Source organism: Diachasmimorpha longicaudata, chromosome 6, assembly GCF_034640455.1.
Source record: "Diachasmimorpha longicaudata isolate KC_UGA_2023 chromosome 6, iyDiaLong2, whole genome shotgun sequence".
NCBI lineage: Eukaryota > Metazoa > Arthropoda > Insecta > Hymenoptera > Braconidae > Diachasmimorpha > Diachasmimorpha longicaudata.
In genome coordinates, this window is record NC_087230.1 from 8,348,199 (window position 1) to 8,372,800 (window position 24,602).

A 24,602-nucleotide genomic window follows, 5' to 3' on the forward strand; every position below is an offset into this window, starting at 1 on the left:
AGGTCACAATGGCCAATAGATGGCGCCAGCTGCTCATTTCTTTGCAATCTCATAGATTTGTTATGCCGATGAAATCACATGCGCAGAATTGTTGAAAATACGCCCGGCTGATAACTAAACTGGACAGCTTCAGGCTTCAGCTGTTCGATTACTTTCTGTTCACCATCGCTAAATCTCACTACATTAGTCTGAAAATAATTCAACACAAAACAGAATTTTTTACGTCCCTGATAAAACTCTCGTTACTATTGGATATCTGCATAAGAACAAAATAATAAGTAAAATGGTGTGTCATTGGGAATAATCAAAGGGAAAACTAGTTATTCCATCTCCAAAATAACGTTGGAACGTCAGTGATTATTGTGGCCACTTTGTTACATCATGTAAGTTCACTCCACGCTTTCTTCAAAATTTCGGTGTGATTTGTTTCTGTCAACTGTTCTAAGGCTCAGTAATGTAACCTTGAACTGGTGACCAACATTGGCTCAGATTCGAGTAAATAATAGTAAATGTTGCTATTTCAGTTGAAACCTTGAGGATTCAATCTCAGGTGTTTTCATGATTTCAACTTCATATCGTGTTCATGATCCATGTTTTATGAAATTACGTCTCTGATCTTGAGCTCCATTCGGTCTATTAATACGATATAATAGGACTTGTATACATATACGCATTCACTAGCGTCATAAGTCTGTAGTAAATCTGACTGTTGGCTTTATATTTTATGTTTCATCATCGATCGATGAACTCGCTTTTGGGTTTTTTGAATTGGCAATTCCCTGACTATTTTCCAGTTGCAATATAATGAATATTCAGATAATAATTTTTGGATAATTTTATTCAAAATAATTCATTGTCAGAGAGAGGAGCCTGGAGAGTTTAAAAATCTATAATCTCTCAATTGTTAATAAATAGAATTTCGAATTTTATTTCTTCTTTCACTATTTACTATTCTTGTGAGAGCAAAATGGTCTGGACAAGGATAATTCGTTGATGGGACGTTCTATTGACATTTAATTTCATTGCAATTTGCATCATGAACGACAATATGAGTTGGCTGACTTTGGTGTTAGAAAGTAATTGATAAATAACTTAGAGGTGTTTTGTTTAGTAAATCCTTGACAGTATTGTGAATTATTTTTCAGTACAGAAATCGTTGGGTAGTAATGCCCAAGTGCCAGTGAGATGCGCCAATTCAGGCATTTTAAAATTATCAGTAACTACGGAAGGAATATAAATTATTCCTCATTTTTATATCTGAATAATAGTGGACCAAATCCTCAAGATGTCTGCGGTAGAGGCACCACCTTTCATTCGTACCATAGAATGGGACATGATGGACAAGACCAAGTTCTTTCCACTGAGCATGCTCTCGTCATTTTCCGTTCGATGTTGTCTGTATCCTCTGACGGTTATAAAAACAAGACTTCAAGTTCAACGAAGAAATCACATGTATACGGGCAAGTGAATTCACTAAAAGTACAGTGATCCATGCTGATATTTATAAGGAGTGATTCAGGGAGTTAAGGATATTTATTTGAATATTTCTAGGCATGATAGACGCATACAGAAAAATATATCGTACAGAAGGCCTTTCAGGCCTCTACCGAGGCTTTTGGATAAGCTCAATTCAAATTGTCTCTGGTGTATTCTACGTTTCGACGTACGAAGGGGTAAGACATATTCTCAGTCAGGATCCATTCACTGCTGGACTAGATTCGAGAATCAAGGCACTTATCGGCGGTGGGGCTGCAAGTGCTGTTGCTCAAACCATTGTTGTTCCCTTTGACGTACTCAGCCAACATTTAATGGTACTTGGGGTCAATATGAAACATGGAAAATTGGTATTTGATAAGGTGATGTAATTTTTTTGCTATTCATCGTTCGAAGTTCCCTGCCAATTCCTTGGAATTCCTTGGGATGGTCTATTCTTTTAAATCAGATTTTTAGATCAAGTCATGATGTCGAAGTTTGTCGGAAGTTTTGAGATTTGCTCGAATTGTTTGAACGTTATTGTTTCAAAAATCTTCTCTCCTATGGCTTGTCTTCTTACCTGATTTTTCTCACTGTTAATTACGAATAGCCAATAAATATTCAAGAAATTTCTTTTAGATGGGAATGAATCCACTTGGACTCAATTTAGCTCCAGGTGTATCAAGGGCATACATCTCGGGGGAAATAATTAGACTAATTTATCAGCGAGATGGTGTGAAAGGATTCTACAGGGGTTATGTCGCATCCCTCTGTGCATATGTGCCTAACAGTGCGCTGTGGTGGGGTCTCTACACATTTTATCAGGGTATGTGTTAGGAATAAAGCAGATATTGGTGGGAGTTGGTTATATTTGTCGATATATTTATTAATTCACTTGAAAATTATTCTCCAGATGAATTAATTAGGGTTCTACCATCCTGGGTATCTCATCTGTTTATCCAAGCAATGGCTGGAACACTGGGTGGTTTTACAACCACAATAATTACAAATCCATTAGATATTGTTAGAGCACGACTTCAAGTTCAACGACTGGACAGTATGTGTCAGACATTTAAAATTCTGTGGATTGAGGAAGGGTTGAGTATGTTCAAGAAGGGATTATCAGCCAGACTAGTTCAATCTGCTTGCTTCAGTTTTTCGATAATAGTTGGTTACGAGACCATTAAACGAATGAGCATCAATGAGGAATACAGAAATTTCATTCGTTGGTGAAGTAATAAATTTCATTTCTTTAAAATATCACAAGTGACAGTTATCCAAAGACAACAGTGAGAACAGCACTTCATTCCGTAACCTGTGTGTGAAAATAATTGATTTCATTTTTTTAATCCTTCAGTGGCAACCAAAGTATCGTGTAAATAAGACAAATGGATGAATTTATTATTATGTAAATATTCTGGATAAAACATTCATCAGGCAGATTATGAGTCGACATTATTATTAACTCGGAAGAGGTGTCAATAGATATACCACAACTAATTCGGTGAATGAATGAATGACTAGCTCAAGCGGTTCGTAGAATTTTTAGAAATTTAGGATCGAGGGGGGGGGGGCAGGTGTCGGTGAAAAATTTGCTTTCTATACTTTTTAATGTATATTGACAAACATTAGCTCTCCAGTCCTCCAACTCAATACCTACCGTATCACTGGAATTGTAGTCAGAGTTAAAGCATTTATTTTTGAAGTAAATCAGTCAAAAGAATGGCAGTAGGAATTTTAATAATATTTGGGGTATGAAAATACGAATTAATATCTCTATATATATATATATGTATTATAAAGGACAGCACTGAGAGACACATTTTTAAGGTACTTAAGTGGTCATACAATGGATTCATCAGCTTGTACATGAGTTACAATAGTGTTGACATCTGTTAATACGACCTACTCATAAGGGAAAACAAAAATCAGAGTAAAAACTTAATGATCATTGACTCTAAACGATAAAAAAAATCCACCTCGTTTCTCTCCAACGTTAAATAGTCATTTATAATATATATTTTAATATACTCATAATAATATTCCATTTAAACAGTATTTACAAGATGATTGAGAGGAGAGAACAATCATCGCACCGATAAATCTTAGTTACAAATTCCTATCGATTGTTTTACAATATTTCTTTTCATCTCCTGGCCATTTACACATTGTCTATCAACTTATATCTTATTCCAACAACTTAGTTTAACTTCTAAGATAAAAATTTTCATCTTCGTAATCATCACATCCAGTGAATCGTAATTTTCCTCAGTGATACATCTAATATCATTGTTTCAACTTTAAAAATTCCCCTGTTTATTTACAATTCGGTTATCACCTCTAGTATGTTTTTTTTTTTTCATCATAATAAACACATTTAATGTCGGTAACTTTCCATCATCAGTCGGTAATTCAGTATTATTACTCTCAGTCGATAAAAATTGCTTGGTCGATAAATGTTATATCTCGATCGGCAACGTATTTACAATCAATAAATTATCGTATTATAATTTCTTTACTATGTCAGTCGATAAACCCAATGATTGAGTATTGTCGATTTCCTACATATTTATCCGGTCAGGCGGGTCAATCTGGTTGAAATAAAATGACATTGTTTATACGTAATTCCATTTGCATCTGTCGTCGGCTGCGTATGAATAATACAATTCATGAAAAACTTATAATGATGGGGTAAAAATGCGACGGGGAAAAAAAACGCCTCTAATTAATGAGAGACAGTGAGAGTTGAGCAGAACTCGGTAAAAATTCATGTCATTTCGGGTAGACTAGCTTCATCGGGGCAAAATTGCAAATGCCAGGGCTCAACCCTGGATATACCCGAGTGAAATAGTAGTTTTTTTTTTTTCCTCGAGGGGCAATCAATCGCAGCCGGTGTGCAGTGGTTATTATTTCTGCATTACATCGTGGTACAGATGAAATTTGTGGCAGTCCTAATGTCTCCCTTATTGCGCGGGACAGTGAAAGAGATGATGGATTTGTTCAAAGGATAGGACAATTGAAATATTTTCGGATATTTCATTTCCTCATTCCCTCATTCATACAATACTATGGGAAAATTCAATGTAATCATCAGAAATGATGTTTTCTTTCAAATTGAAAAAATCATAGATTAAAAATATTTTCTATATGAAATTATAAAATTATAGAATTCAACAATTAATTGAACAATTAATTTCTCCGTAATAGAAGAAAATATTGTCGTAAATATTTCTATGCATGAAAAAATAAAATATAATATTTAATATAAAAATATTTGGAATGAGTGACAATGAATGGAAAAATAAATTAGAATCACGTGACGTCAATTTTCGTTTCTTCGACTTGAGGTATTTCATCCTCATTCTCTTCCTCGGGAATAGTAATATCAACTCGTCGCTTCCACCGCTCAAATCTCTCCTCCAATTCATCGTCATCTGGAATATCGAGACTCTCAGTTCCCTCTGACACCTCCTCATCAATCTTCTCCTCTTCCTCTTCAATGATATCAGGCGTCATGTCAGCCGCCCTATCGTCCTCCAATCACGTATCCCGAAATCTTATGGCTCTGTCCCTCTTTGGCCCCGTTCTGGGCCCAGCAGTACGTCACATACCACCACTCGATGATGTACTGGCACTGATGCCACCGTAAGCACCACCGTCGCTACTCTGGCTGACACTGCTGTAGCTAACGCTGCTTGTTTGGCCACCAGCACTCATTCCACTCACGTACTGCAATCAAAATTCATGGATTGTTGACCTCAGTTTTATCAAATCGTGGGGGAGGGGGAGGTGATTATTTTTTAGCGATAGTGATAAAGTTTGGTGGGGGGGGGGCGGGGGAGTATTTATCAGGATAATTAGTTGCTGGAAGACAAATTATGCAGGAAAATTATACAGTCGAAAAGTGAAAGAAAAAAAATGAATCGTCTGACGATATTTTTCGGAAATTCATAGACTCGTGTATTTATTTAGACAAAAATTTTTGAACTTTTGGAATTAAATGGATTTACTGTTAATTCTTTGACTAAATTTCTTCATTTAAGTTGCATGAATTTCATTGTTTTAAAATCAAACATCTCTTGACGATTAGAATATCTGGACCGTCGAGAGATAAAATGATTTGTGAAATTTTTTTTTTTGTCGAAATCAGTTATCTTATTTTGATTAAATACCGTTAAGAAATTGTTGGAATTGATCGTAAAATATTCAAAGTTGCACGATTAATGCCAATTATCACACCAATAATATTTTTCACATCAGCATGAATTAATCAATGAAATACAACTTATTCACACAATAAATTTACAAAAGCCAGCGAGCATAATTTCCATAAGTTCATTAATTCAGTATTTTATTATGCAAAAGATGATTAATTACAATGCATTGATAACGAGAACAAGAGGTAGTTGCAATATATTAAATATCCGTGTGTGCGTGCACGCTGAATAATCGGATTTTCTACGGTGAATCGATATATTACAAGTGGAAGTCGTAAAAATTCGCTGGTCCATGTAATTTTTTTTTTTTTTTTGGGCGAACTATTCTTCTCTACTTTTCAGGACACTTGTGTCGATATTTTTGTGGGTTTCTGCACTTGACAAAGCGAATGGGGGTAGAGAGAGGGGGGGGGGGGAGTTGACGAATATGGGTAAACGTAAGAAAACTGCGGGGAAATAGTGCACGTGCAGTCTCTTCGTTCGGCGCTTTCTTCTTCACCATTGGTCGTTTGAGAGGGTAGAAGTCGGTAGTACGGTTTAGGGAAAAGGGTTGAAGTGGTGGTGGTAGGGCTGGGGGGAAGGCCTCGGAGACGTTGGAGTATCTGGCATCGGTGCCCTAACAAATGGAGCGTGCAGAGCTCGATGCAGAGCTTCATATACTCCTCTCTACCCCCCTCTCTCTCCGCCCCCCCCTTTAATATATATATTTTTTTAAAGACCCCTCTGGTACACACGCGACCCACTTCTATACGCAATTCATTTTACCACCCTATGACATTCTGCATTGTCACGCCGAATGGTTGTTCCACGTACCTACCCTCAACTACACCATGAATTTTCAATCATTTTTAATTCCTGTCCCCCAGATTTAGATTTTTTTTTGGCTTTTTGATTTTCTAAAATAGTATTTTTGCACTGGGAAATATCATTAGACTGAAAGTTTTCTATTTTGTGGAATTTCAATTCCAATTTTAATTGCCATTTGCAATACTTTTGGCCATTTCAATTTTTTTTTTTACCGATCCCCAGAGGATCTGGTGTGAGGAGTATGAAACTGGAATTTTATCAAATGGCGCCAGTTGCACGCAATATCCCCAGTATCGAATCTAATCATCGATGGAGTAATTGATTTTGCGTTTGTATCCGCACCCAAAACGCGTAACTACTAACTACACCCTCTTTCCCTTCCACCCCCTTTATCGTTGGACTGTTTCCAAATGGAATCACTGGAGAGAACAATCGCCGCATCAAAGAGTCGATGAAGTCGGTTAGTGGGAGGGAGATAACGAGAGGTGTATGCGTGTGAGTTGGTGGTGAGGGATAAAAATTCTCTCGTTTACTGTACACGAGTGAATTCAATTTATGTTGAATGGTGATGGAAATTTTGTAACAGTATTTGCGATTTTTTTTTATGATTTCCATGACCACTGAAAGGAAATAACATTTTCGAATTACGATTTTTTTTATTGGGATTTTTCCGTTCTACTGGAGTCGTTGGGAAAGTTACCGAAGTTTGAAATTAGTTTTTTTTTTCAGTTTTAAAGATCCAGAAATATTTCTTGAAAATTTTTGGGACTTTCGTTGGACGATTCAAAAATCTAGGGGATTTTCTATTCGAAAAATCGTCTTATAATTTCCGCGTACTAAAAAATACTTTGAAACCTTCGAATTTGAAAGAAAAGACAGAATAAATAATTGAAAAATGCTCCAAAGTCTCTTGACACTATTTTTTTTTTGAGTTAAAAAATTAATTGAAACGGAAAATAGAAAAGTGCGGAGAGGAAGACACAGAAACGTGACCGGATGGCTATTTTTTTTTTTTATACTTTCTACTTCTGGAGTTGAGAGGAGGAGCGCCAGGAAAAACTTGGTGGTATCATACGGGAGTGAAGTGAAAGAATAAAAAAAAGAAGGGGACAAGGGAAAAAGAAATCCGGACGAATGGTATGGGGTTACCCGCGGGGTCTGTCTTTTTACGACTCAATCCCTTGGGGCCAACTACGTTGTTTCTATTCTCTTTTCCGTTCTGTCACACATTTTTATATTTCTTTTTCTTGTTTTTGTGGAGAATGACATATTGCTTTCACACCGATTTCACAAGTCATTTAATTATTAGGGGAGAAATACAATTTGTTTATGTCAGAATCACGGGTTATAGCGATGTTTATTTGAGGCATAGACAAATTGATGATGTCAAACTTGCATATATCGTTTCATTTGATGATTGTACGGAGGAAAAGCGTTTCCGTTTTTCTAACACTACGGTACTGATAGAATAAAATAAAATTTTAACAGGTGGAATGAGGACTTTTATCTCTCGTCAATTACCGGGAATTAATTGTAAAATATAAAATATAGGAAAAAGTGTTGAGATAAAAAAAAATTTATTACTCAATAAAATGTTCACGTTTATTGCAAACCAGTTTTACTCTTTAAGGGTTAGTTTTTAACCTCCAGTGATTAATCTTTTGGTATTGAGCACATATAACCAGTGATGATAATTTTTTTTTAATCATTGAACAATCAAATGGCCCAACTGTTGTACTAAACTGCATAACTGGGAATTCAGAGTGGTTGAAGGTAATTTCCAAAGTTGGGGTGAAATCACGTCATTTGCTTGGCCATTCACGTCGTCAAGTGGGGGAAAACGATATAAATACAGAACTACCCGGATTATACACAGGACTTGGGGTGTCCCTCTCCTCTCTCACCCACCACTCCGCTGAGGGATGAAAGAAGAGGGGGAAGTTATGCATAGATGGTACAGGTATGGGTGAGGGCATTGATGATACCGCGAACGACAGTTGGTAGTTTCCATCCTGGAATATAGTTTTGGTTTGTTGATGGGGACGCATGTTCCTATGATCCACATCCTACCGTTAGAATTCCATGATGGAAGATATATTCTCTCGTATTACAGAGCTTCCTTCATCCCTTAGCCCATCTCTTGTCTAAACTCATACCCAGTGCACTTCTGCATACGTAAGACACTGGGGGTAGAATGAACGGGGCAGCTTGAAGGTTATGCAAATACTCAGTTGTATTAAGTGGAATGCAAATGAGGTATGCAATAGTTGTCCTTCAATTGTTAGGACTGGATTTTCGTCGTGACCACTTGAAAAGTTTGATGGAAATTTAGATTAGATATGTCCTTCGGCTATTTGTTGATTTCTTCGAGTGATTTTCTCAGCAATCGGTTGTTTTTTTGGCTTTTCGAATTTTTAAACATATTTTTTTATTAAATTAAATAGAATTTAATTACGTGTATGGAACTGCCCTCAATTTATTCGGAATCTTAATGCGGGTTTCTTTTAATTAAGTTTTTCCTTTCATTGACGTGAATAAAAGTTTTGTAATTGGACATATTATTTCTGTATTATTAATCAGAAAAAATTTTCAGCGAGAGAGTTTAACTTTTCATTGTACAGTTGATGGAGGTAAAAAGTGTTCCATTCCCCCCCCCCCCCCCCCACTTTTTTTTTTAGAGAGATGCAGTGTCAAGTTGTAAAAACCTCCACCAACACTTTCCGTTTCTGACATTTATTATCACTTTCCTTATCCACTGAACAAGTCACAATTCTCGTTTTTCGTTACTGTTTTCAGACACTTCTGTCTGACCTTTTTTCCGCATCTTCACTCATTGCGGGGAAGTTTTTTTTTTTTTTTCAACATTTCCTCTACTTACCCGCCGTGTGGAAATGACAAGTAGTAAAGCTTGTTGGGAAAATGCAATAATCTTTGTACCCATGACTTTTATCCCGCCCTACCGTTACCGTCATCTCAATTCTCAGGGCGTTTATTCTTGAACCATAACCCTTTGGTTCTATGGCGCGTCAAATGACAAATTGTATTGCCAACGATAAACCCTATCACTTGAATTTTTTTTTCCGTCGTTTTATCGTACTGCAGGCCTTTTTTTCGGTGAAAATTGGTCTCAAGGACGCAGTGATAGTTTCAAACAACACTGCTGGTAGACACTGTTGGAAAATTACTTTTGAAATTACGACTAGAATACATTCTTTTTTTTTACCATCATTGGCTTGAATGGAATTTTTCCTCATTCAGTATTCAATTTATTAAAAAGTCCATTTTTAAAAATTCTGTCCATCCAATATTTTCCATCAAGAACTTGGACAACTTCAAATTAATATTCGGGAGAAATTCCCTTCAAATCCTTTTGTCTGGTATTCTTCAAAAAGAATGATCCTTCACTATCAAAGAAATTTCTAACAGTGTTCCTGAAATAAATTGAATAATAAAATTTTGAAAAAAAAAAATCATGCCAGATGCGTGTGTAGTGATTCACTCGGAAATTTATACACGATGAATTTGCATTATTCACGTGCAATTGTACAACAACAATGTCATGTGAGTATTCGTGCACGTGCGTAACGGTTGGCGTGCCAATGTTCCTCCATTCTAACTGAGGATTTTCATTCTTCTTTTCTAAATGAAATAAAAAAATTTTCTGTTTTTTTTTTTCTTTCACTAAGTGAAGATATCTTTCACGTGAATTTTCATTCCGATGAAAAACCTTGGGTACAACATACCAAAAATATTTTTAAAGGTTGTTTGTCCACCGGCGATTAAAGGACGCAGGCCAATGTACACAGGGACACTTGAAAAAAAAAGGAGTTAAAACAAAACAGATATGGCGGGAGAAATAAAAAAGGGAACAAGGGGGCTGTTACCGAAATTAATTAACGGAGGTGAAATCCAATAAGGGAGGACAATAGGGGAAAAATACAGGGTAGGGGGGAGGGGGGAGAAGGAGGAGGGGTGGAGGAGGAGGAGGAAGGGAGTGGTGGAACAATGGAGGTAATATGCTGGACGCAGTGCGACGACACGTGCGGAAAAGTGGACGCAGATAGTTCCGAGAGAGCGTGTGTGTTTCCGCTTAGGTCGTTAAATGTAGGTTTGCTCGCAGGAGTTTTCACGGCTACGTCGGGCCTGGTGTAGTGAGCACGTAGAGTAGTACTTCCTGGACGAGAATCTCTGTAAAAAAAAAAATAGCACAACCGCCACGCCCATGCGCGATAGTCACTTGTATTTCTAATTGTTCAAGTATTTTTCAATGATGACATCTCTATTCGCCATTTTTTTTTTCCTCTTTTTTTTCGATCGATGATGTTCGATATATTGTCGGTTGGGTGGGGGTTATTGATGACGTTGATAATTGTCGATGATTTATTATGTGACTCGTACGTTTGGAAAGGATATTATTTTCATTTATTTTCGGTGATTTTTTTTTAACATGTCAGATAAAGTTATGTGAATTTTGTATTTTATTATTTGTGTTTCACATTTTCGAATGGGAAGGAATTTTTTTGGAAGGCTGAATAATTGAATGGAGGGGAGATTGGATTGTAAGGGAATAGTGAAGGGAAATTTGGGTTTATTTCAATTTTTCTGGGGAAGACCTGCCCTTTAATTCACAGGGGCAGTGGACTCCTTCAGCTTTAATAAATTTCATGAAGATGACACTGCTTGTGATCCACACAAAACTTTGCACTTTACATGACACCTCTCAAAGTACCCCACACACATACTGCGAGGGCTGTCTCGTTAAAATATTGTATTACTAGCCCACTCGAATGAGGCAATTTCCGGGGGACAAACAGACACGCAAAAACCACACAACTTTCACAAACTTCAACATGGCCGGTATTTTTATTTTTAGTTGGGGCTTTGAGAGTTTTGCATATCCAAAGTTGACCGCCTTTTTCTCTTTACATAAACCACGATTGAGTTTTATATATTTTTTTTTCATTACGACGGGTAGTTGACTGTTCAATATTTCATTGAATTTGATCTGAAGTTTAGATAAATAATTTCCTGATAATCAGTGATACGTTTGTAGTAATCACTGTTGGATCTCGTGAAATCAGTGATTTATCCTGGATAATAAAAATCTATTCTCTCAGTCCTGTCGTGCACTTTCTTTAATTGAAACCGAATGACTCAGATTTTTTTTTTTTCTTTCATTTCCGAAGAAGTATCTTCTCATATAATTGTCCAAATGAGATACGTGACACATCACAACTCCATGGGTATATCAAAAACCGATGGAATTGAGCACGATCGGATTAAAGATTTCTATCCGTCATTGATTGTATAACGGAGCTCACCCAGTGGTTTGTATCGATCTGCGGTCGGACGGGAATTACCATGAAACGAGCGGTAGTTGCATGGAGTGCATTTGTATAAAGGCGGATACACTAAGATGTTTATCGAGGGGAATTAACAGCGAGGGGAAAAAGTAGGAGACAATAATGGGTGGTGTTTATTGTAAAGGAGACGATGGGTGTAGTTGAGGTAGATAAACACGGGTCAATTTGGACGCTTTATTATCTCACAAATCAATTGAGCATAATTACCCTTGATTAATCAAGGGAATGAGTAATTCACATTTTTATGGGACTCAGGGTGATGTTTACTGGTGTATTTTTTCTTTTTTTTTTTCACCGGATTTAAGTATAAAAGTTTTTATGTAGTTGAAGATTACGTCGTGTATCTTGTGTAATCAGGGTGGAAGTTAATCTCTAATTACTTGAGCAATGGTAAGGGATTCATGCTAACTCCTGACAAACTTTCAACACTATCTTGGTTTTTTAAAATCTACAGGTTAGGTACCTATCTCACTGGGTTAATTCAATTAATCATACCAAAAGTTTTTTCGACTGCTTTCGTCGTATTTTTTTCATCTGTAAATAAAATTATTTTATATCAATTTGTTAAACAACAATTTTCGGGGGTATCATTGGAATAACAATTTCACGTGGATGAGATTATAATACCATAATTCTGTGGAGTACTTCGTATTTTTTTTTTCACGCTGTTATCTAATTCTAGTGGCACTTAATTTTATTTTCACTCTTGTACGATAGGAACACGTAGAAATAATGAGATAGGTAGGTAAAAAAAATAATAAAACGAGAATCACAGGATCGTTACAATATTTCCTGACTATCCTCGTTGGCCCCGTGAAATTTCATGGAAACTGTGAGGTCCCAGAGAACAAAAAGGGAGAAAAAAAAAAATAGTTGGTAAGATTTCACTTGCTACAGAAGCACCACGTAATCACGGTAATTATTTTCCTCCCTATATTTTTTTCCACTTCTTTATATTTTTTGTTACCAGCTCGTTCAACTTTTTCACCAAGTGAAGAAGTTGGAGTTGAAAAATAAAATACAGAAGTGAAAAAAAAAGGCGAATTAACGAGTGAAAGAGCAAGTGGGCAAAGTCACTAGCTACTGCTGCTTTCAGATTGTCCCTTGTGTAAATCCGGTCATTATTTTTCCGGATTTTTTACGCGGCCATTACTCTATTACCCGTAACGTCATTGAATTAAATGGACTTGGGGACGTTAAAAAAAAAATATTGAAAAGTTGAGTTATCTTTAATTGAACCATTTGATACGGCTGAAGTAATCCGGAGAATATCAATTGTTATAAATTTTAGAAATGAATTCCCGAATGATATCTGATCAGGGAAAAAAATGTATTTACGCATAAAGTCGATAAAACAATTTCCCACCAATGAAAGAAAATTGTCAAATAGATTGGGCTTGACGAATTGAACATGATGCCTTCAAATCGTGGATATGTACCCCTGGGAATCCCCTATCGCCATGGGGTGATATCCTAACGAGAAGGGATTCCCATTTTCCTATCACCGTGAACGATCAAATAAATTTTCCAGAAAAAAACCAACAAAATGACGAAGGGGGAAAAAAATCCCCCCAATAAATAAGAGAGTAGAAATTTCCCGTTTTCCAACCCATGGTACCGTCTCCACTGATGTGTGTCTCCACAGTCTCGTCAAATTTTACCCGGGAAAATACGTTACGTTTTTCCGGCGTTACGATATACCCTCGGAGCCCTCAGAAATCGACCAATTTGCTCGGATGCGCTCTCATGCTTGTGATAACATTATCGTTGCCCATTCTCTCACCTCTCTGTCTCTTCCCCTCCTTTATTCTTTGGCAACATCCACACTTCCCCTCGACTTGGGCTAAACAATCTTCCCCGGGATTCAACCGCTCTCTTCCTCAAACAACCTAATCTGGAAGCTAGCTCACCTATCTCCAATCTCGACGTTGTTACAACGAAAATTAAGGGATTAAATTAGTCGATGGTTTCAGCTGTCTGATTATCCAGCACTAGGTTAACATAATCCACTGGTTTTTCAGGACTATCTTCATTCATACCGTTACATACGAAAATAGAATTTGAGAGAAAATTTTTCGCGGTTGCTGAAATAAAATTGAGCTTTCATAAATAATTTTTTTTTTCATTCATTGAATTTTATTCGGAGATAGGTGAATTTTTTTTTCTTTCGTTGAATCGGTGAATATTTCTCTCTCTGAAAGTTTTCGGTGATGATTCGAGTCGTGAATAATTTCTCTGGTATTTCTCTCTCCGTTTATTTTTATCGAAGAAACTTCATTATCTCGGAGCAAATGTTGTTTTTTTATTTCCCGTTGGCAATCGTGAATAATGAATCTCATTATCCGGTACTAGATTAAGCTAATTTACCCATTGTCTGGTATTTTATTTTTATCCGTAATTTACTCCAAAAGAATAGAATTCAATGAAAAAATTTCAACTTACTCTATTAAAATCTGCTCATTAGTTTGTGGGAAAAGTTTTTTTAAATCACTGTTAGTAATTACAATTCACTAGTAACGTAATAATGGCTCACCTGACTGGGTTTGCACCTGAATGCCGGCTGATACTTTCTCCTCATTTTCCTCGGACAGCACGCACACAGTATCCTGACAAAAGCCCTGGAATCGTGAAGTGAAAATTAATTAGAGGAAGACCTTATTAGGATGCTTAGAAGTTTAAATCCTTGGAACACCCACAAACTCGTTATTCACATCGTAGCTAATTTAATTGGAGATGCACAAAGTGAGAGAGAGAGAGGGATACTGATTATAAAAAACCGATGTAACATTATTAGGGGCATTTGATCACTAACCAGAGTGAAAATGCCGTAACTCAGCTCATCTGGTTTATCTCTGTGAGTGAATATCAGAGATAAACTTGAGTAGCAGATAGAGGACCTTGAATGATCGTCATGATTATCTAACGATGAAAGCCATAAAGGACATTCCCATAAACTCCTCATTCTGTTTCTGAATTCTCATATTAAACATCCAACAGTTACGTTGGATCGGGCCAGGATATTAAAGTCATGTTCGCATGACTAAAATGCCCGTTCAAATACAAGGAGTGTACAAACCCTAGTTGACTTTCTCCTTCTATCCTCCTCTTCAACTACAGTATTTATATTTGCATAGTAGCTATGATAAAGTTAATACGACACGCGATATTCGTCGCATTTCGAGCGCATAATAATGGAGGAGCGCCGGTTATAAACTGCACGGAAAATTTTACAGTGGGGATAATATTTGAAAAAAGAAACGAGTAAAAACGGAAATTAATTTTCAAATTAACTGACAACAGTTTCATCAGGATATTGGCAAAAAAAAAAAAAACATTGCAAAGAGAATTGGGTTAAAAGTCTCCTCCTCCCTTCCCCCCCCCCCATTTCACTGAAAGCATTTCTCATTATTTCCGTAATCCATCACTGAAATGATTTTCACCGAGACCCTGGACAAACACTGTTTTGTAGTACTGATTCAACAACTCGATAACGGCAAATTTCCCACGTATTACAGTGTAAAAGGCTTTTACCCGCTGACACTCATCACTGGAAATGATTTAAACGGCGATAACAAGAAGACTCGGTGGAAAATTATTGAGTTGACTGTTGACCCTGTTTCAATTTTATCTTTGATATCATCCCTTTTTTTTTTTTTTTGCAAATGCAGATCATTTCGTGCATCTCATTTATGACTGCAGACATTTTTTATTTTATTTTCTGTCCTTCAATTGACACGTTATGGTATTCGTCACGGAAACTTGGTCTCGATGACTCCATCATCGTTACGATCTCGATGTTGGGAATAGTTCAGATGGTGGCATCGGTGATAACTGAACAGTTGTCTCCGTTGATGTGCCAGGTGGAAGGCAATTAATAGTCTTCATGATATATCAACTAGTTTTGATCATGGCAGTTGTGGTGTCATGTGTGAGGACAATTGTCATACCAGAAGACGAGAATCTACGAATAGAGGATCCCCGTAATCGAGAACTAATAAATCCTGACACAGACATTGCGAAAAACGAATTGAACGAACTATCGAAGACAGTAGTTTGTCTGATGAAATTCGTTGAATTGTACATGAATCAACTGCCATCAAGAATCTCCGTACTTTTAATGGAAACAGACGATCCTGACTTCTCTGGTGTTTACCTATCGAAACTCCAACAAGTTCGTACGACATATATCTTGAACGGTTACTTGGACTCTGAGTCTCATCAGAATACCTCACTGGATGCTCTCCTGATACTGAAGAGTTACGAGAACTTGGAAAATTCGACGTCTAGGCTGATTGATCTCTGTGGTAGAGATTGTAGATATGCTATTATCGTAACAAACTTATTTCCTGATGAGACAAATTTTATGGAGGAAGCTGTGAATTATGTGGAACTACTGTGGAAAAAAAGAGTTGCTAATGTTGTGATATTGGGAGCTGTTGGAAATACACTTTTGGCTGCACAAAGTCAGGGATTTCAGGCGAATAAACTCACTCAGCCATCGGATCCAATTTTAATTGGAAAGTGTCGTCAGGATGAGTGGATTACCACAACGGAAGTGTTTCCCATTTTGAAGATGAACAATAGCCGAATTCATTTTGCTATAATTGATCATGAACCTTACATGAGCTTTCAACGAGACGGCGATAGAATGCAAGCAAAAGGTATAGAGTTGGAGATAATCCATATTTTGAGGGATACCCTACATTTTCAACCTACGGGAAGTATTTTGGAGTGGGATGAGGGTACGACTGTGGAGGATGAAATAATTGAGGAATTTCAGAGTGATCGGGGAATTGATTTTGTTGTTGGGGGTGTGCTCCGATCAATGGTCAAGGATGTTGATTTTGCTCTACCTTACGATGTTACTCAAGTTGTCTGGTTAGTTCCCTCTCATTCAAATCTTTCTCTTCTTGGTCTCGTATCGCCGTTAAGCTTGGAAATATGGATTCTAACTATTGCATCAATTATGTTCGGCGGAATGATTAAATTTCTACTGTTTGATAAGATGTCGTTCTTGGAGATCATGGCATTGGTGATAGGGATTGCTTGGTACAAACAACCAACGAGACTCTCCTATAGAATTAAATTCATGTCTTGGGTTCTTTTTGGATATGTTTTGACTCAGGTATATTTGGCTTCACTCGCTGGACAATTGTTGGCTCATGGTGATCTTCATATTAATACCATGCAGGAGCTCGTTGACTCCGGCTTCAGTTTTGGTGGAACAGCCAATCACAAACAATTTTTCACACAAAGAAATGATGATGATAGCGATGAAATATCTGCAGTCGATCGAATTTATGAACAATTTATTGTGTTCAGTCATGAAGATTATATGAAAAAATTATCACAACTAATGCAGGGGGAGAATACGTCTTTAGCACTCGTTGCAGTTCTCAATATATCATCAGCAAGTACGGGTGTACATCATGGTATGTATCACATTGTGAAGGAGACACTGGCTACCACACCCTTGGCCTTTCCCGCATGGAGAGGATTACCTTATCTGACGCAAATTGATTTGAAACTGGCGGCTCTCATCCAGGGTGGGATAATCTCTTATATCGCTAAAAATGAAACAAATGTTCAACATATTCATGATGCGATTGAGGAGGAAAGTGACAGTAATTTGGAGCTCGTTGACATTGCTCCAAGTTTTTTGTTGTTGGTGATGGGTCATGTGGCTGGTATGCTTTGCCTAGTTGGTGAGTGCACGGTTTTCTGGTGGCAGAAACGGAAATCGAGGGAAGATCCGAAGAAGGTGACGAAGGGGCGAAAGCTGAAGGGGAGGACGAAGAAAACTGTTAGTTTCGATGAAAAGAATCTTCGGGTAAATAAATCTAATAATCGCGTTAGGTTAATTTTGCGACCTAATGTTACTATTGGATATTATGATGGGAGAATTCCAGAAAAAAAATCCACAGAGTATTCCATAAATATTCAATAATAAATAGAGAAACAGAACTTATGAAATTCTAGTATGGGAGGAACCTGGTGAGAGAAATAGAGATTTTACAGAGATATTTAACATCTCGAGAAGCATCAGCAGGTGTTGTTTGTTTCCGTGAAGGATTTGCTGCATCCTAGGGAGGGAAATAAAAACAGTAAAAAGTTGGGTAGACGAGACCAAAGGTGTGAAAAGCTCGAGGGAATTACGAAGACCGTTCGATTTGCTGTGAAGGGCCTCAGGTGTTCTAAATCTAATACAAACGTTTGGATACTTTGGTGTTGTCACGTTAACGATATAATAAGTGGATAATTTCATGGTGAATAGGGAGAAGTACTCAACATCACCTTGAAAATATTTATTCACAAAATGGTCGCAACACACCAATAAATTAGAGAATTTCTCGTCGCCAATAAAATGAAGAAATGTGTTTTACCAGATGGAAATACAACGAGCAACGAGAATCTGACGGTGGATGAAAACTCGGTAAGGCAGCATAAAATGGTGGTATTTGACACCTTCAGCGACATCAGCAGTTTTTCACATCGTAAAACGAAATTGTGTTCTCCAAGGGGTAGCCAACTGAAATGCTCAGTGTCTCGGGAGCTGCACGAGACAGGGATTAGCTTGGTGGGCTTTACCCTTGGATATTGAGGGCTTCTACAATGGTTAATATCGATACGAGTGTTAGAGTTTGAGACATAAAGCCAGGAAGAATAGAAACCACAAATTATTCGACACATCCGGTTGGGTTACTAGGATTCACCATGTACCGAGTATTATCCCTAGGATTTGTTGGGGCTTTTGTATGACACTTATGTTCCTGAAAGTGGACACGATAAGAATCTGATGCTCGTGTCAGCAATTTTTAGTCTCTATCTCGATATGCTCCCCTTTCCCCTTCCTCAAAATTAAAGCTCTTTATACTTTTGACTTTTCAAGACATTTTTTTTTATTTTAATGCCTCGGTGATCTGGGTCAGGTACACACAAGCGTTTATTCTTTCGACATACTGGAGCGTGAAAACAGTGTCAAGACCTTTACACGGATATTGAAATGGGTACAAATATCAAATGGTATGTGGATAACTTGAAACATTATTACTTCACTTCCCCTAAAAATGTTTATGCGATGAGTTTCATAATTATTAATTCAGTGTTCAATGGCTGTATCGTTGACATTCAGGGGTGATTGCTTGAGTTTGATCAAGGGCATCAGTGGCCGTTATGTTGCTCAGTGACCAACGAAAAAAAAAAAAGGCAACAACAGAATGAAGGATGCCGCAGAATAGGTTGGAGGTCACTGGTGAGGCGCCACGGAAGGGGGTGGAAACTAGGGGGAGGGGGGGTGGGTAGCGCTGAGACATTTACGAGGTTCGGCTGAGGAAAGTACTGGAGTTTATCTCACATCCCCACCAGGTGGCCACTCCCTACGTACAGATAATACTCGTCTTTTTTTTTTCTCTCTCTCTCTCTTTTTTTCCTTCTCAGTGGCCAGTTCCTCCTGCTTCCTGCTGGTTTATCTATGTCAGTCACTAATCCAACCATCTGTACATATCTGTTTCGATTTCAGACGTGAGATTGCCATCTCTTCTTGTAGATGGTCATCATCTCCACGTGTGGCGACCGATTCTCCGAGACCATTGCGTCCATTGGGGGAAAAAATCCAAGGAGAAGAGAACATTTTCTCCTCCTTTTTTTTTGTTTCTCTTTTTTACTGGTTTTTCTTTCGGGAATTCATAGCGGCGGAGGAGATGTTGGTTTTTCAAGAAAAAAGTTCAGACTGTTCGCATCGATTTTACCCAAGAATATAGTGGGGTTGGTGGAGGGGGGCAGGGGGGGGGGGTGGGGAACTGGTGGAAAATATGTGGGCAAACCTAACAAGCCGGAACACAAAATTCATTTGCATTTTATTAAAGAAACGGAAATGGCGATTGGAAAGGGTTGCATGGTTAGAAATAAAAAATAAGTCTACTACATTGGCACAAGGCCAGAATTGTGGCTCTCATCATAAGAAAAGCTGATCCGAGTAGCTTCAAAATGCTACAGGGTTATTGGTATACTCGTTGTTTTTTTCCTCCCTCGTCAACCCCATCATCGAAGTTTCCAATGACTTCATTGGTTATTTAGTTCTCCCAAGTTTTTAATTTAAACGGTAAATTGTGAGGCGTAAGGAATATATATCGTTCGATTGCTATCACGTAAATTGTTGAAAACAGGAAATTTCAGGGGGATTGTTTTTTTTTTTTTCTCTTCATACTTGTAGTGAAAGCGTGCGGCAACAGCTTTCTGTCACGCCAGAGTATTTTATACCTCCAGTTCTGCAATTCCATCAGAAAGCAGGAGAAAATATACAGCGACGAAGGAAGAGGGCTTTTAATAAAATGTATGAAACACTCGAGGAATAAAATATTGCTGGATATTTTTCATGAAAATGTAGGAAAAAGAATAACGAATGGAGATAAAAATTTTTTTTTTTTCATTTTCTCAACAACGTCCAATTTTTCGGACATACAAGAGTGCTCGATGGGGAGGAGCATTAAATACCCGAGTCCCTCTCCTCCCCCTCTCCCTCCCCCTGCCGCCGTTCCCGCCATTCTTGCTATAATTAATCGCCAGTCCGAAAATTGTGTGAGCGAGCGTTGAATGAAAAGGGAAATAGTGAAGTAAAAAGGCAGAGTAAAAAAAATATCGAAAGGACGAGGAGAGAAAAAAAATTTCGTGGCAAAGGGAAGAGTAATTCATATCGACTATTCCCACATATACCGCATCGTCGAATTGTCTGAACGACTCTCGTTTGAAGGGGGTGAAGAAGGGGGAGGGAGGGAATTGGAGTACTGAGTTGGAGTTTTACACGGACGTGAGTAAATCGTTGAGGTTGGATTCGGCATTGAGTCGCAAAAAAAAAAAAAATTTTTTTTAGAAAAACGAGAACAGCGAACGCCAATGGAATGAGACGATGGAAGAAGGGGAGGGAGATAGGTTAAAGGATTTTCCTCGGGGATGATTGCCCCGTGGGTAATAAATTGTCAAACAGGGCCAAGAGGGATAGTCCCAACCATTGCCAGAAAAGTGAGACTGAGATTTAGGGATATAAAAGAGTACGCGAGACAATTTTCTGTTTCTCTTAACTTGAGTGACATTGAACTGATGTGAGTAAATTGAACATTACGAAATGAGGGATAAATGTTTGGGTTATGAATGTAGTTTGTGTAATAGATAGAATTAATTTTATTGCTCAGTTCCAGGCACTGGTTTGCTATGTGGGTGGTGGGTGGTAGGATTGTCATTTGAATGACGATGGTCACGCAAGAAGTGTGGATAGTACGAAGTTTGGTGGCCTTGGGGGGTTTGGAAATGTTGAGGAGGGTTGAGTAATTGAGGGACTGGTTTATCATCGGATGATAAAAAATTGGATTCATTTTTTTGTCGTATTTCGTACGTGTATTCGTTCTTTTAAGGGATTTTTCATGTTGTGAAATAGCTGGGGGAATTCGTCATAATGGAGAACCTTTTGCCCATCAATCTTGATGATTTTTGCTTCCGGATGGAAACTATGTAGTCGGTGATTTTAACGATTTCCGGATATTCTTGGTAAATGATGTAGAATATCATGAATCATGGGGATAGAATATTTTTGGCAAATGTATCCACTCATGGGAGGCTGGATAAATGAAAAAATAAAGAGTAAAGTTGAAGTTGACAGTTTATATTTTATGATGCTTTAACAAATCATTTAAAAAACGTTAAATTTTTCAATGACTGCTCCGATAAGTGTGATTGATATGGTATATCCACGTTCAACTTTACTCCACCTCAACTGGGATCTTAATATTCCCATTGTCCCACCATGTATGGAATAAACTTGACAGGTTGATTTCCGTGGCCGTAGGGAGTTTACCCGTCGGAAAAGTGTCACCATAAAAACTTCAATTTACCGAGTTACGGAAAAGAAATAGGAGAAAGAAAATCTATTCCATTAGAGGTTCTTTGGCCTATCGTACTCTCTTCCATGAAAGAATAGGTGAGCCATCATCCACTATTGTCAGAGTTTGAAGGGATATAGAATGGAACCTTGGTATTGAAGATAAGGCCGTCCCACTTCTTTCAGGTATACTGGGTAAAATGCCTCGCGTAATTCAACTTTCATACGGAGGAGAAAACACAAATATGATGTTCTATCAATCTTGTTTTATTTATCTTGGCACATGTCGGCTTAACTAAATTATGGAAAGATAGTTCTTGTTATGCATCACCGGATAAATTATTGTTGACAATTCTCCTGATTTTGTGTCGTTGATTTATTTCAAATTTTTATTTAATTTGACTCATTAAAGTTAAGATGATGGATTTTAATTCTCTTGAATAATTCATGAGAAAATTAATTAATTTACTGTGACGTTCGTTGGATACTTAAAAACATTTTTGGAATTATTTTTGGATTTTAGAGCTACACTAGAATTTTTTTCTGATCCCTCCTTGAGCTTTTCTCGCACGATCACCCCTTTCCGAAATTTTTCTCTCACTGCAGTCAACGTAAAATTTCAATTGTTTTTTTTTCCTGACAATAGTGGAGGAATAAATTTGAAGAACATTGCGGATAGAATAAGACACACAAACAACAAAATAACAGAGCTAAAGTTTAACCCCCGGGGCTGACAAACGGGTCTGAGTTTCCCCGGGGAATGTCACGGGTGTGGAACAGCGGTGGGAAGGGGGTGGGTGAGTGGTAGAGGAGTGGGGAGGATGGATAAAAGCCCATGTCATGCATTAAACATGGAGTACAACGATCCAATGCTCAGTGTAGAAAAGTTTTCTTGATCAGTAGTGGGATATATCAATATTCCACCGCAGGCGACATTTATTCTGTCTTTTTTACCCACCACCCACATCTTTTCATTTCTTGTTGAGAAATATTTCTCTCCTCGTGATATATTCAACAATTTCTACGGGGAGATTACGTCAAAAGTTTTCTGATAAAAGTGACATTTTCAGATGAATGATATATACTTGTGTCAAATGTTTGAGACATATTATTAAGTCATGGCTGAATAATCTTCTGCAAAAACTCTTTTCAACTAGTTTAGGATTGGGTGGGGGGAAGATGGGGTGAGACTTGAAGCACATAATTTGAGACCTCAATCTATCCGGAGTATGAATTAAGGTCTTGCACTTGGGAATGAAGGAGATTTAATAGGATTAATTCAGAAATGAATTTCATGAATTTATTTGGTACAATTCCTTCCTTGATTCGTTATTTTTTGTTCTCTCGGAATTTAGTTTATGACAGTTGTAAATTAGTCTTAACTTCATGTAAAATCTACGTATATCTGAGGTGTTTCAATTTGTCAATTCATTGAAACAACGGATTTCTTATTTAAATATATTTATTCTTAAGACGGGTAAAATGAGAATTGAAATTTGTGTGATGACTATTGAACGGTGAAGTTTCTCACGTAGTGATCGTAATGCAAGTAGACTTTCAGTGGCACAATTGACTGTCTCGTTTGATATGCAAATGGTGAAGGGAAATAAGGTGAGCGAGAGTAAAGAGGGAAACATTGAAGCCAATGGACGAGAAGTAGTAAATGGGATAAAAATGACTGCAATTTTTGCGTACGTCTATTCCGTTGGAAATGTAGATTCTTTTCAAAAGGGGTTGAGAGGGGGGGGGGAGAGGAGACGAGGGATGAGGTTAGGAGGGAAATTTATATTCTGGGGAAGAATGGAGAGAATTTCTCTCACTTATGCTAATCCAACTACGGACATCACGTTATAAACATTTTTCCAATCGATGGATGAGGAGAATAAACAAGTCAACTATGGTCCACATTTCACGTCATGAAAATATTTTCCAACAATAGATTCAAAGGATTTTTATTTATCTGCACTAACTTTCTAAAATCATAACATTTTTCTTATAAAAAAAAATTGTTACTTCGTTGATGGTGTATGTACGTACGGAAATGATTCCTTCAATTCAATTTCAAAGTCGTTAATATTTCGCATTTACAGATCATTTTATCGTTCCGAGTTGCAATTCGATGTGACTCGTCGAGAATAAAAATTAAATTATATCTCCTTTTTCCCTCACGCCCCACGTACGCGACTCCGCGGAACACAGCGATAACGGAAATAACGAATTTCCAGGTGTCTGGTGGTAGGAAAAAATAAAAGGATCGAGGATATAATTTTCACACTCGCAAATCTGAAAATACCGTGAGGAAGTACTGCGATTTATGAAGCGTGAGGTCATTCAGAGGTTAGATAAAACGAGGAGGAGTAATTACTCGCGATTGTCCACTCGAGAAGGTCAAGAAGTACTAATTGTTTAACTGAACTGTGGAGGAGAGAGCGAGTTATGTGGATTGTGGATTAATTAACTCATTGGTTTCGGCAAAGTCCCTCACTTCATTAATTTCACTATTTAGAAATTGGTCAATGCGAAAATTTCTCTTTGTGTGAAAATCCTCGCGAAAAATTGACAATCCCTGAACTGCATCACAGACTGATGTGTCACCGGAATATACTGAGTGTTTTCAGATGCAGATACCTCCACCTCCGTAACACGATTTCATGTGTGGGCTTTTCATATTACACGTTAAATCCCCCTCCTCCGACTGAGGCCACCGTTCATTCGGTTTCTGAATCATCGAAGAGCCATACATGTGGAATTGGTCCAACCCCAACTCGGTAGAAACCAATTTCAGGAGTCGAGCTTTTGCTGACATACCATGTGTAATAATATTGCTGTTGGAACATGAGATATGCTATTCCAAATATTATTTCGTACAGC

General features: G+C 37.6%; 4 protein-coding genes across 9 annotated transcripts in view; 3 read left to right on the top strand and 1 right to left on the bottom strand.

Moving 5' to 3' along the window:
* Positions 1-24,602, top strand: part of LOC135163569 (double-stranded RNA-specific editase Adar) — a 105,583-nt gene that overhangs the window by 11,408 nt on the left and 69,573 nt on the right. The gene's annotated exons all lie outside the window — the stretch shown is intronic.
* On the top strand, positions 89-2,913 carry LOC135164150 (solute carrier family 25 member 44). Of its 2 annotated transcripts, none has more exons than XM_064124239.1 (5): positions 89-383; positions 1,146-1,460; positions 1,552-1,856; positions 2,113-2,299; positions 2,387-2,913. In XM_064124239.1, exons 2-5 carry the CDS (start codon positions 1,286-1,288, stop codon positions 2,704-2,706), a joined length of 987 nt encoding a protein of 328 aa, XP_063980309.1. In that variant the 5' UTR covers positions 89-383; positions 1,146-1,285; the 3' UTR covers positions 2,707-2,913. The 2 variants fall into 2 exon arrangements, with proteins under 2 accessions (XP_063980309.1, XP_063980310.1); XM_064124240.1 differs by having other exon boundaries at positions 1,151-1,460.
* The window catches only part of LOC135164149 (dopamine receptor 2-like), a 70,813-nt gene continuing 49,500 nt past the window's right edge, over positions 3,290-24,602 (bottom strand). The window contains exons 3-6 of one of the 5 annotated variants that reach the window (XR_010299235.1): positions 14,394-14,478; positions 10,382-10,685; positions 10,241-10,308; positions 5,065-5,202 (exon numbers count right to left, since the gene is read on the bottom strand). Coding sequence is in view for 2 of the 5 variants with exons in the window: in XM_064124236.1 (XP_063980306.1) it covers positions 5,077-5,202; positions 12,356-12,394; positions 14,394-14,478 (250 nt within the window). In the remaining 3 variants the exon portion in view is untranslated. Of the gene's footprint in view, positions 5,203-10,240; positions 12,395-14,393; positions 14,479-24,602 lie in introns of all 5 variants that reach the window. The other 4 variants (XM_064124236.1, XR_010299234.1, XR_010299236.1 and 1 more) reach the window with 4 other exon arrangements.
* LOC135164148 (uncharacterized) lies at positions 15,359-19,111 on the top strand. Its single transcript, XM_064124235.1, has 2 exons — positions 15,359-18,293; positions 18,380-19,111. The coding sequence occupies exon 1, from the start codon at positions 15,744-15,746 to the stop codon at positions 17,805-17,807; it is 2,064 nt and encodes a 687-aa protein (XP_063980305.1). The 5' UTR covers positions 15,359-15,743; the 3' UTR covers positions 17,808-18,293; positions 18,380-19,111.

Excerpts from the sequence above, each read along its gene's own strand:
- LOC135164150 (XM_064124239.1), top strand. The coding sequence starts at position 1,286 with ATGTCTGCGGTAGAGGCACCACCTTTCATTCGTACCATAGAATGGGAC. Across the intron at positions 1,461-1,551 it reads AAGAAATCACATGTATACGG|GCATGATAGACGCATACAGA; the intron begins GCAAGTGAATTC and ends GAATATTTCTAG. Across the intron at positions 2,300-2,386 it reads TCTCTACACATTTTATCAGG|ATGAATTAATTAGGGTTCTA; the intron begins GTATGTGTTAGG and ends ATTATTCTCCAG.
- LOC135164148 (XM_064124235.1), top strand. The coding sequence starts at position 15,744 with ATGATATATCAACTAGTTTTGATCATGGCAGTTGTGGTGTCATGTGTG.